This window comes from Vanacampus margaritifer, chromosome 5, assembly GCF_051991255.1.
Source record: "Vanacampus margaritifer isolate UIUO_Vmar chromosome 5, RoL_Vmar_1.0, whole genome shotgun sequence".
NCBI lineage: Eukaryota > Metazoa > Chordata > Actinopteri > Syngnathiformes > Syngnathidae > Vanacampus > Vanacampus margaritifer.
The window spans coordinates 8,104,290-8,117,515 of NC_135436.1; the positions used below are offsets into that span (position 1 = coordinate 8,104,290).

General features: G+C 43.1%; 1 protein-coding gene across 1 annotated transcript; it reads left to right on the top strand.

Moving 5' to 3' along the window:
• The first annotated feature begins 426 nt into the window (after window positions 1-426).
• LOC144052148 (alpha-2-macroglobulin-like protein 1) lies at window positions 427-5,754 on the top strand. The gene is made up of 8 exons (XM_077565999.1): window positions 427-452; window positions 1,692-1,810; window positions 2,225-2,315; window positions 2,409-2,477; window positions 3,195-3,300; window positions 3,424-3,465; window positions 4,782-4,837; window positions 5,014-5,754. The coding sequence occupies exons 2-7, from the start codon at window positions 1,698-1,700 to the stop codon at window positions 4,832-4,834; spliced, it is 474 nt and encodes a 157-aa protein (XP_077422125.1). The 5' UTR covers window positions 427-452; window positions 1,692-1,697; the 3' UTR covers window positions 4,835-4,837; window positions 5,014-5,754.
• Window positions 5,755-13,226: the final 7,472 nt, after the last annotated feature.

A 13,226-nucleotide genomic window follows, 5' to 3' on the forward strand; every position in this document is an offset into this window, starting at 1 on the left:
AGCCAACAAAACACTTCAGTGGTTCCCTGTTGACACTAAAAGTTGTCTTTGAGTTGAAGTTGATACATTATATGGTGGGACTTTAGAACAAGTGAGTAAGTACTAATAGGTCCCTCTTTTAATGTTAATGATGCTAAGCTAACAGCCTACTAGAATCCGCAAACAAAATATGCCTACCTTGAACTTCAAAACTGTTGAATTATGTCATCATCATGGCACTGAGAAATCCTTATCTAAATACACAAAATACTTTCATCACTAGTGTGAGAATCGAATAAACAGTCGACAGTACCCAAACCCTAGATTGCACTGCTAAACAAAGCCCTGAGCAGAACTGGTTCCAATAAGTGTACCTGTAAGAAGACTTGAAAGCAAACAAGCAGCTTTGTCGATGCTATGTATGATATTTTCAAAGACACAGTTGCTTTCTAGTGGGGCCACACAAGAACAAAGTAAGGAGGAGGATGAAGAGCTTTGCTGCATTCTATCGTAAATACAAGTGTACCTTTTCATCGAGCACATGGTGGCTCAAACAAATATAGGTTCTTGACATTTGGCAATTCTTTCAACAGAGTAAAAAAAAGAAAGAAAAACGCTAATACAAAAGATCTCCATTTGGCAATATAGAAAGGCTTTTAAAGTCTTTGAAAGGTGTACATTTTGTTTTATATACAGAGGTGTGAGTGTGTGTAGACTCCAGGAGCTCCCTTTTTCAATGAGTGGCGGTGAAGACACAGTGACATCGTGTGATTTCAAAAATAAAACAAACAACAAAGCTGTAGACTAGAAATGGGGAGTGTCTTCAGAGTCCCTGCCGAAAATGAGCTTGTCAGCACATGCGTGGTCAGTTGAGGAATTGAGTGTAGCCCTCGGCTCCAGTGACTATTACGTCCATCCAGATCCTCATGGCTTCTGCCGAGGGTGCCACCATGTAATAGAGGCGGTCGTGGGTCTTCATGCAAAACATCAAGGCGGGGTTTGGGCTCTGACGGACACACATAAATGGAAAGCTAAAGATTATGGCTACAATATATTTTGTCCAACTATATTTAAAAGTTTCCGGTTGAGGGCGAACCTTCAATTTTGTAAATTTATTTTTTAGTCCCATAAATTCGAATGGATTTGAAAATGTCCAGAATTGTGCACCGCACGCCAAAAATTTCCACATCATTCCATATCATAGTTCAATCCCTTTGTACATAATTCAATGTCATTGAATTGCTCATTTCTACACATGCACATGTCTAGTTTGTAATGAAACACCTCATTTTTAGTTGAGCAATAGTATTGGAACAGATAGACTTGCTGTTTCGGGGATTTGTCCCACTGCTGAGTAGCGACTAGTTGACATCAAGCTCTAAAGGTCATTACGCAGTACAAAAGTCGACTAGTCTGTAGAATAGATTACTACTGGTTACTACTACGACTACTAGCCTACAAATCACTGAATGATATGAGGGGCGAAGCTGTGTTCTGGCACAGGTACCATGTGTTACTTGGCAACCTTACGCATGCAATTCAGTTCCCAACCGGATTCACGCTTTTTAAGAACATTTTGTCATTGCAATAATGATCGAATTTTTTTTCAGTGCATTACCTGCAGTAATCTAATTCCTACTCCACGCCTGATTTTGATTGTCTATCTTCAACATCAGAAGTTTTAAGAGCGCATGTTTGTCCTGTCCTTCCAGATCTCCATGCATTACAATATCCCCCCTCCTGCCGACTTTAACGTCTTTGACATCGTCGCTAACACCGTATCAAAGTGCAACCCCAGCAAGACGGAGATCATCCTCTCCATCCATGCCCGGTACGTGTGTGTGTGTGTGTCCTCGAAAGCATTTGGAGCACAATTTTCTAGAATTCATTCACGCTGTGTCCCATATGGTTCATCATAATAACATCTTTTATTTCATGTAATGGTACGGTTTTGAGTTTGATTAAACACAATTATTAACAGGGGACTGAAGACTTTTTATATCCACACGAGCTTCTGGTCATCAATTCATTGATTGGATATTTTCTTTCAACTATTAGTAGTTTTGATTAGGTTACCAGAAATTAATACATCAAATCTTTCTGCTGCTTTCTATCTTTATTATGTAAATCATTTTATTGATAGTGACCTTTTTTGGGGGGGTGAGTACCTACGCCTAAAAATTTCTGTCTTGAATATGTTAAACATTTCCAAGAGAGTTGCAAAGAAACGGTTTTGTGTTTGCAGGTACCAGGGCAGGAGAGAGGAGACGAACATGGTCATCATGAACATCAAACTCCTGTCTGGACACATTTTGGCTAAAAGCTCTCTGGAATTGGTGAGTTAATTTTTTTCCCTCTTCCCTCAAATGTTTGTGTCACCTGTTGTTGTTTGAACTGCGCTGATGGCCGTTTACTGTGTGATGCTGTAGTTAAACAGCGAACCCTCAGTGAAGCGTGTGGAACTGGATGAAGGTTATGTCAACATCTACTTGGACGGGGTATGAACTTTATTTATTCTTTCTGTAAAACCATTCTTTCTGGTCCCCGATATTAGGATGCAAAAAAATATATATAATAAATATGGATGTGTACGGATGAGCGCTCAAACCGCCGATGCATCACATACATATCCGGTTTATATCCACATATGCAAGAGGCCTGGGTTGTATTAAAAAACCAACAAACAATTTTTTCAACTCCAAAACAACTGTTTAACATTCCGTCTTTGCTTGAAATTCAGTAATACCGGGTAAATACAGTATGTAGGCCGACATTACAAATATTACCAGAAATCTTTTATGTATGAAATGATTCGACAAAGACATTTCCTACCGCTCTGAAGCACACTCTCCCGAGCACTCTCTTTTTATGTATTTCATTTTTATAAGGCGTTCCCTAGTCACACAGCTGTTGCTACTCTAAAGGGGAGGTGGGCACACAGCAGCAAAATTAAAACCATCATGGATATTGGTCATTATGCAGATAATAATGTAAACGTGTTTTTCTTCTGTACTGAATGCTCCAGCCGCTATCTTCTGATAAGGGCACAGTTAATGTTTTTTAAGCTGCAAGAGCACGAGTCATGCTTTGCAATACTATATGAGTAAATATGGGATAACTAATGTACATTTATTCTGACAGGTACTTGAACCTTTAACTTTAACCCCACAGTAGAAGCGCAAACCCCTTAAGTGCCGTGTGCTTTGTGTTTGCAGCTGAAGAGAGGTGAGGCAGTGGATTACAAAATGACACTGGAGCAGGATGTGCCTGTCGAGAACCTGAAAGCAGCTGTGGTCAAAGTGTACGACTACTACCAGCCAAGTAAGATCCTCTTCTCTTACAATCGTGTCCATGTCCGCCATATTTGATCTTTACCCTATACTGCTGCCAAACTTGAATTTCCCCTCTCTGGATCACTTAAGGATAACCTCATTTTATTTGCAGGTGATGTGGCTGCGACAGAGTACACATCCCCCTGTGCAAAGAGTAAGTCAACATGGATCAGGTTTATCGTCTGACATTGTGAGCGTGTATGTTTGTTGCAATTGGCGGGCGACCAGTTCAGGGTATACCCTGCCTACTGCCCATACACAGCTGGGATAGGCTCCATGCACCACATACGCTCATTGACATGCCTGGGAGGCGGGTGGATCGGAGCATGGGGATATCATTTCCCTCTGCTCCGGTTCACCTGCCCCCAATTTTAATGCACCACACACACACCCTTATGTATATACACTGGGTGGGGTCACACTCACGGTTTAGGGGTAGAGTTCGCCAGTCGGCGAGCTGGCGAACTCAGTAACAGGGTTCGTTTTTCACTTAGATCGTTGGGGTGACGACCGGGGCCTCTCCCCGCTGGGCCTGGGGTTCGGGGGTGCCGCCCGTCCTCCGGTGCCCCCATCTCCCCTTCTGTCCCTGGTGTTCCGTCCCTCCGAGTGGTGGGGGGTGGGGATGGCGCGCATGCCCTCTCCGCTCCGCTGCCCGGCCCTCTTCGGCGCCGATGCCTGGGTGCGGTATGTCCCCGGGGGCTGGGGGGCTGGGGGGCTGTCGGTTGGTGGGGGCGGGGCGGCTTGGTTGGGGGGGATGTCTGGGGATTTGGGGACCTGGGGGCGGTTGGGGTGGATGGGGGGGTGGGGTGGTCGTGGGGGGAGCGGGGGTTGTGGGCCGGTGGGGTGCCTGGTGGGCCTGCATTGCCACGTTCTGCTGCGTTGGGGTGGGGGGGCGCTCCTGCTCCTGGGTTTGCTCTCCGGCCGGTGGCCCCTGCGGGGCCCGGGGGTCGTCCTTTGCCGCTGCCACGGCCTGGGGGGCCCTGAGGTGTTGCGCTTGCTCTGTCCTGGCTTCGTCTGTCCTTTCTACCTTTCCTCAGTTTCTCCTTTGGGCCCTTGAGGTCTCCCTGATTTGTTGGAATTTAGATGTCTCTGGTGAAGGACTCTGGTTAGTGGCCCGGTGGGTGGTGTCTGGTCGGTGCTGGGCTTCGCTTTTCTTTCTTTTCTTTGGTCCCTCTTCGGGTCTCCTGGCGGCCCCACGACTGGCTGGATTTTGAAGTGTTCGGTTTAGGTGAACGGTATGGGATTTTTTTTTTTTACACGCACGCACACACGCACGCACACACACGCACAAACACACATCCACATACAAAAAATGAATAAATAAATAAAAAAAAAAGGAGAACAATGATGATGACATGTCAAATGATCAATACTGAGCTCTCCCTCCCCAAAAAAAGAAAAAAAAGGCTCCAGCGCCTCGTGAGGTGCCAGTTTCACAAATTAACACATTCTTTGTATTGTGTCCTCTAGGAGTTGTTTTGAAAGCTGAACAATTTGGAAGACTCCGAGCGTCACGTCCCTAACCTGTAAGTTTCCACTCTAATTTAAAACTGAATTTAAATCCAATTAAATGGTAGTACAAGTTAAAACTTAAAAGCGGATCATTCATCAGGGGATTATTTTGGTTAGGGTTAAGCAATACAGACTGGGTGACAATAGTGTTGTAATATGTATTTTAATAGAAAGTATGTTTGTTTTACAGGTGATGTTACCAACAAGCTTTAAATGAACATAGAGGAGACTAATAAAGGAATATAAGAGTTTGTGTGAATGGGGGTGAAATACAGGATGTGTGATGCAAGTGGGGGTTGCAGGAATGGAATGTTTCAGAACAAAGGATGCTAATTGCAAGGGGAGATGCAGAGCCGTGATAAGCTCAAAGTATGTTGTAAATCACATTTGTTTTACACCGGGGGGGAAAAGTACAAAACAGGAGAAGCCATCCAGTGATGCTGCGGATGAAGATCGGCCAGTGAAAAGCAAGCTAAAGTTAAACTGCAGAAAACACGTAGCCAATAGAATAATGTCAGGATGCCTTTGTTTCTGTGTCATTTAAATATTGTGTAGTATAACTATTCACTGGGGCAACTCGGATGAGACTACGTCGGCTGCTTGAGACAGAGACGTATAGAATTGTATTGATAGGGACCCCAGCTGTTTTGTATTAGATTTGAGTGTTAGGAATAAATCCACTCGTGTGTGAAAATGCCGGCTTCCTGATACCTTTCTATTGCAGAACGAGCACGCTATTGTTGGATGGGTGATAGTTTGGTAAGGTCACAAATTGGAGTCAGATTATTAACTTGAGTTTATATTAATATAGAAATAAATTCCAACACTACCCAGATTCACCTGGACCATGCTCTGTTACAGTTTTAATATGATTGGCACATCCATGTTTTTAACTCAAAGTGGAGGATGATACAAGCTGCCAATAACTATAAAAACACAATCTCTAGGGGGGGAAATGAGTGCTATGTGTGTGCGGGTGTACCGTCTACCTTTCTTTCATGTAGGTACAATACATCACTGCAGTATCATACAATTTGAACTGTAACAGTCATGAAATAAAATGAACAGTAAAGAAAATAATGCTATTGTAGTGTTTCATTTCAATAGTATGCTTTCATCCAGGCACCTTCTTTAATACAATATAATTTCTCAATATAGATAACATCAGCATATTATATATCAACAGACAGGATTTAAAAGCCTTGCCATGGTCAACTTTGATATTAAGGTCTCATTGACAACATTAGAAACACATTAACAGGATTAATTTAAAAACATCTAAAAGTAAAGAAATGAGTAGTTTTCTAAAGTAAACAAAAGGGAAAAATGATTGAAGAATGTTTAGAAGACCTTTAGAAAAACAATATTCTTAACCTGGATTTAACAGCATAGACACTCGAGGCTGACTTCACTTCTGCTGGCAGCTGTGACTTGCACAGAGGTTTTGGGGGGCAAATGCTCCGGATGAATGCATTTGATGCTGTTGTATGGATTCTGCACCAATTGAGTCGAACAAAATCTGAAGCAGGCCACCACCTTGGAGTTGTTGCCATGGAAGTTTCGGCATCAACCAACCGGGCCTGGTTTGGTAACCTGGCATTAGCCAGATTGATAATTGTGATTCACTCAAGGTAGTCTTGTCATGTTTAGGTTCTGTGGTGTTAGGTTTTTGTTTGTTTTTTGGGTGTTGTTGTTTTCTTTAGCCTGTGGTTAATGTTTTTGTTATGTGTTCCTTGTCTCTCCCCTTGTCTCGTAATGTGTAACCACGTCCACCTGTGTATGTGTGTCTGCCCTCAGGCACTTGTGTCGCGCTCAGGTGTCTCTTGTTGAGTCAATCAGTGTGGGTGTATTTAGGCCCCGTCAACAACAATGGTGGAGAGCGGCGTCATAGTCGTTTTGTGCAACCGCCTTAGCTTGCTTATGCTTTTACAGCAAACTATTTTGCGTGATGTTGTTGTACTTGAATAACCCTTCATTGTCACTTCTACTGTGCAATTACAGTCTTTTGGGGTATGTCTCGATCAGTTTTGCACAGCAGTAGGCTGAAATGTTTGCCCATTTCTCCTTGCAAAACACCTCCAGCTCAGCTAGGTTAGAGGAAGAGTGTTAGTGAACTGCAATCTCAAGATCTCTCCACAGATTTTCTATTGGATTTAGATCAGGACTTTGACTGGGCCACTCTAGCACATTGATGCCTTTTTTTTCTTTTACCATTCCATTATCGCTTTAGCTGTATGCTTTGGGTCATTGTCTTGCTAAAAGGTGAGCTTTCGTCCCTGTCTCAGGTCTATTGCAGACCCCAACAGTTTCTCTTCCAAGATCGCCCAGTATTTGGCACCAACCATCTTTCCTTCTACTTGCATCCATGTGCCTGCAGAAGACAAGCACCACCAGAGCATGATGCTCCCACCACCGTGTTTGACAGTGGGGATGGTGTATTGAGACTGATGAGCAGTGTTGTTCTTACACCAAACATAGCGTTTGAAATGTAGGCCAAAAAGTTCAATTTTGGTCTCATCTGACCACAGCAACTTCTTCCACTTGTCATTTCGTCCGCGGTGTCTCCTACATGGCTCCTGGCAAACTGCAGACGTGACTTCTTGTGGCTCGCTTTTAGAAATGGCTTTCTTCTTGCCACCCTTCCATACAGGCCAGATTTGTGCAGTCCTTGGCAGATGGTTGTTCTATGGAAAGGTTCCCCTACCTCTGCTGTGGATCTTTGCAGTTCATTTAGAGCAGAGGTGGGCAAACTCGGCCTTCAAGGTCCAAATTCCTGCAGGTTTTGGAAGACTCCCTCTTCCAACACAAGCTGATTCCAATTAACAGGATAGTTATCAGGCTTGTGCAGGTCTTGCGGATGAGGTGATCATATATCAGCTGTGTTGGAGAAGGGAAACATCCAAAACCTGCAGGACTCCGGCCCTCAAGGAACGAATTTAAAACCCCTGATTTTGAGTGGTCAAAGGCCTCATGGGTACTTCTTTGATGAGTGCCGAATGAACACATCTTTTGAACGTTTCTTTTTAATGAACTGATTCTAAACATTCAGTTCACTTAAAATAACTGTCATGCCCATCACTAGTCAGGATACACCATGCAAAATTTTAGACCATTTATTTAGTTATTGTACCTTGACATTTGCAATTACACAATTTTGCCAGAATCTTTTCCCAAAAGGTGTGTTTTTTGGCCTCTGTGAACAAATGCCAAGTTGGGGGTGGTCCTTATCAACTTGTGATGGCCCAAGTTTTGAGCTATATCAGGAATTCATAGTCAAAAAAAGGTAACAAAAAACATCCTGAGGAGTGGACCTGGCTCCCGGCCTGATACTGTATTTTTTTCTTCCAAAAGTGAAAAAAACATTAGGTTAGCCCATCAATTTAACGGCTACAGTAGGTTCTCAAAAATAAAGCTCTTGTGAAAAATGAATATACTGCTTAATAATAGCCCTTTTATGTTTTACTTAGTTTAACCACTGTCCACTCACCATATAAAAGGTGTTTGGGTAGTTATTTTTCCAAACAACTTTTTTCCCCTCCTTAATAAAATGCAGCGGTATCAGATTGGGACTCGGAATCGGCCAATCTCAAAATGAGGTGACTCTGACTCGGATCCAAATAAGTGTGATTGGTACATATTGTATTGATTGTAGTAAAGTTATGCTGCTTTTTCTTACGGTAAAACGTTATGCCACTTTTCCACATAGTAAAATAGTTCTCAAATGTGTAAAAGACAAGTCTTACTCAAATTGGTACAGTTGTACCACACTGCTTCTGCTCGCCATGGCCGAGTTGTTTCGCATTCACAACATAAGCACAAATCAATATTATGACTGCACAGTGTCTGAGGAAGTCTTGGTTTTGTCACACAATAGCAGTGAATAAACTCTGCAGAAATGGAAGAGATCTCTGTTTATTCAAGTGAAATCTAACCGGGATTCAATATTTCTGCTGATTCAGAAATTACCTTTGGCCCGACATACAACACAGAGGAAGATGCAGAAGTCACACTGATCTATGATGGTCCTGTCATTCCCCCCAATCCACCTGATCAACAAGATGTGATAACAATAAAGGTTCACTGCAGTGACACATTGAATGATATGATTTCAGCATTCTCTGAAGTGTAATCACGGTATTGGATAACCCAAGCTGCACTGATGAGCCCTGGGAAGGCGAAACATGTTTAATACTCTGACTCAACACTCTGTTGGCAACATAGTATAATTGCCTAACCCAATGGGCATCCGATGTCAAACATCAATATGCCATCAAACATGTTATGTGGGCATCTGATGTCAATTCAACATCAATAAGACATCAAGCGCCATATTGATGCTGAGAAGTCATTTTTCAAATTTTTGAGAAAAAAAGAAAACATATATTTTATTTTATTTTTTATTTATTTTTTACTGATATTGTAACCAAAAGTTAAACAGATCAGTAACCAGGTAAGTAAATTGCTTTTTTTCCCAAAATATTGAAAAATGGCCGAGGCAATTACGCTATATGGCCGACAATATGTTGCTGAAACAAAAGCAAATTATCATTCTTGTGTTTTCATCTCATCAGTGAGGGAATGTGAATTGATTCTGAACCTGCTGAATTTTGGGAACATGTATAGAATGCAAAGATTTTTTGGGGGGTTGACTTCCCTTTGAAAGGTTAACTCTTTTACTGCCAAAGACGTTAAATGACGTTTAGTAAAAACCTACGGAGGGCCGCCAAGGACGTTAAAAGACGTCCACCCATTTTTTTTTGGGGGGGGGGGGGGGGGGGGTGGAGGAAAGCCTTGGCCAGCTGTGCTGAAAGTATCAAGCAGATCTAATGCCTATTTTTGGCCCCTAGAGGGCAGCGATGACTCTCTTTTGACAAGATCGGGTGGGCTCAGTAGTATAAAAAGTGAGGTGGAGCTAGAGCCTCGAGGAGAGAATGGCAGAGAAAGGAAAAATGGCGACCGGTGATAAGCAGCTCACGCTTGATCGGTTTTTACAAAGAGGAGAAGCATCAATCAGTGCTAAATTGCACGTTTATGACGACGATGATGATGATGATGACAACGAGGTTGATGCCGAAGTTGCAGCGTTGACGCGGCAGCAGCTTCGATCACGTCCTAAAGCCTCAGAGGCTAGCGGTGCTAGCGCCGAAAAACGTGGTGCACGACCGAGCACTTCTGCACACGAGGACGTTGAATCGGACGACGGTGATGATGATGGTGACAACGAGGTTGATGCCGAAGTTGCAGCGTTGACGCGGCGGCAGCTTCGACCACGTCCTAAAGCCTCAGAGGCTAGCGGTGCAAGCGCCGGAAAACGTGGTGCACGACCGAGCACTTCTCCACACGAGGACGTTGAATCGGACGATGAAGAGTACCCTGAGTCCGACGGATATTCTTCGGAGGAATGGGTACAGTCCGATCACAAAGGCACTGATTCGGACAGTATTTCATCCGCAGAAGACTGCGAAGGTAAGCAACAACAAAAGAAAACGGTCTTTCGATATTATTGTAATTGCATATATTTCTTTCAGCTGCAGCTCAGTGACGCTCCTCAGAGTGAGCAGAATAAAGGTCCATCAACCAGTGGATCCAAGAAAAAAGGTAAACATATATATTTATATATATATATTGCATCACACTGATCTAAAATGAATATTATATGATATTGAAATGTATATTTGCAGATCCCAAAAATTCTGGCTGGCATGAAGCAGGCTGGCAGCCAAACACATTCCCCTTTACTGCGGAGCCAGGACCGAGAGGTGCCGCAGCAGAGCTGAATTCTACCCTGCCAGGTGACTTCCTGCAGCTGTTCATCACGGACGAATTGCTGCAGCACATTGCCGATGAAACAAATCTATATGCACGTCAGTCAATGCAAAAACGGGCTGAAAGTCTGCCACACTGCAGGAGTCGTGCTTGGAAGCCAGTGTCTGTGTCGGAACTGAAAATTTTTTTTGCACTGCAATTTCTTACTGGGTATATAAACAAGCCCAGTATAGAAATGTATTGGACTCAGGACGAAATAGAGACGACACCATTTTTCAGTCGCGCGATGCCTCGAAACCGCTTCCAGCTCATCTGGAGTTTCCTTCACTTTAATAACCACGAGACACACAGTTCAGACGACAAACTATTCAAAGTTCGTCCTGTGTTCAATCACGTTGACAGCAAATTCAAGGAACTGTTTCAACCGGGGAGGAATGTATGCATTGATGAGGGGATGTTGAGTTTTCAGGGACATCTTTCATTAAAGGTATACAACCCCCAAAAGCCGATAAAATATGGGATCAAGTCATACATACTGTGACTCCAAAACGGGGTATTGCTTCAACATGCAACCCTATGTCGGTACCAGTTGTTCTCTGCCTGATACAGTGTTCAACTTACTAGATCGTCTGCCAGGAAATGGGTACACACTATTTATGGACAATTTTTATAATTCAATTGCTTTGTGTGAACGTCTCCTGGCAGCACGTACCAATGTATGTGGAACGCTGAGGAAAAACAGGGCCTAACCAACACTGGCCTTGGGGTGGGGGGGAAACTGGTAAGGCACAACACAAAAGTTTTGATTGTGGCATGGCAGGACAAACGTTTGTTGAGGATGGTGACAACTTTTCATAAAGATGAAATGCGGACAGTGGAGGTGTGGCGGAAGGCACAAAAAAAAAAGAGTGCCTTTCCAAAAACCCATGTGTGTTCTGGACTACAATTCCACGATGAATGGAGTGGACAAGATGGATCAAAACATCTTGTACCACCCATTCACGCGGAAAACTTTGAAATGGCACAAAAAGTTTGTTGCATATCTGTTTCAGATATGCATGTTCAATGCATACATCTTGCACAAAGCTAAACATCCTGGGAAGTGTCAATACTTTTTGGAGTTCATCCAGCAGGTGGTGAGAGGGTGGCTGTTGCCACAAGATCAGGAGGAGGAAGTTGGAACTGAAGGACATGAGGAAGCCAGACAAAACAGGTCACCGTATAATGATCCTGAAAGCCGACTTGATGGCAACATGGCCAAACACACACTGCAATACATTCCTGCTACTCCAAGAAAAAAAAAGCCAGCAAGAAAGTGTAGGGTCTGCACGCGAAAGGGCATTCGCAGTGAAACAAACCTGTGGTGCAAATCCTGCTGCGTCCCCTTGCACCCAGGGGAGTGTTACACTGTATACCACACAAAAAGAAAAATTGTGTAGTTCAAACTCCACACAATTGTAAATAGTCACACATGCACAGATGCACACCTTTGTAAATAGTTTGTCAAATTGTTACACTTTTCTATGTAAATAAACTGTTATTTTGCTATCAAAAGAGACTTTCATTGTTGGTGGTGGTGCATTACAGAAGTAAAGCACTATTTAGGTGTTTGTGGCATCATTCATGGACAAAAAGAATTGTAGAATTCACTAGAGTGCATGAAATAACATCGTTTCACAAAAAGCTCTTTTTCTCCGTTTTAAAACAGAGCATTTCGGTGAAACTAACCTATTTTCTATTGTTGATTGCTGAAAAACGGAATAAGGTAGAAACAAACTAATTTTTATGATAATGATCCTTTAAATGTATTTGTTAATCATCTAACAATAACTCAATTAGCTGATGAAACGACAACATTTTTTAAATAAAGAAGATCACTGTCATGGTCTGGGCTTTGGTTTTGGTTTTGTCATGTTTTCCCTGTGTCCTGAGTCTCTTGTTGGGTAGTGTATTCGCCTGTGCCTGGACCCTTGTGTCATCCAATCAGCTACCTCAGCCACCTGCCTTGTCCAGGTGTTTCTTGTTGTCTCGTTAGAATGTGTTTTTAGTTCCCTGCTTTCTTTCAGTCCTTGTCAGTTCACTAGTCAGGTTTCCATCCAAATGTTTCAAAAATTTTAAGCAATTTTTGTGAAAATGCACAAAACGGACATGCGACTTAGGCCCTGTCACGTTTCGGTTTTGTATGGCTCAGGGGTTTGTTTATTTTGGTGCGTTTGTTGTGTCTTTCTGTGATTGGTGTTTGTCTTGTGTTTTTGAGTGTTTCCCCTGTCTCGTTATGTCTGATTACGTCCACCTGTGTGCCTGTTCCCTTCCCAGTATGTTTGACCAATCGGTGCCCTCTTCCTATTGTGTTCCCCAGCTGTGTCTCATTAGTGTTGGTGTATTTAGTCTGTTGTGTTTGTCCAGTCGGTGTGGGATCATTGGCTACGTCAGGTGTCGAAGTCCTGCGTCGTTGTCAAAGTCCTGCGTCGTTGTCAAAGTCCTGCGTCGTTGTCAAAGTCCTGCGTCGTTGTCAAAGTCCTGCGTCGTTGTCAAAGTCCTGTGTGGGAGTCTGTTAGTCGCGTCGCCCCAAGCTAAGCCTCGTCTCAGTCTAGTTGCCTACGTCTCAGTCTCGTCGTCCTCGTCACAGTTAAGTTG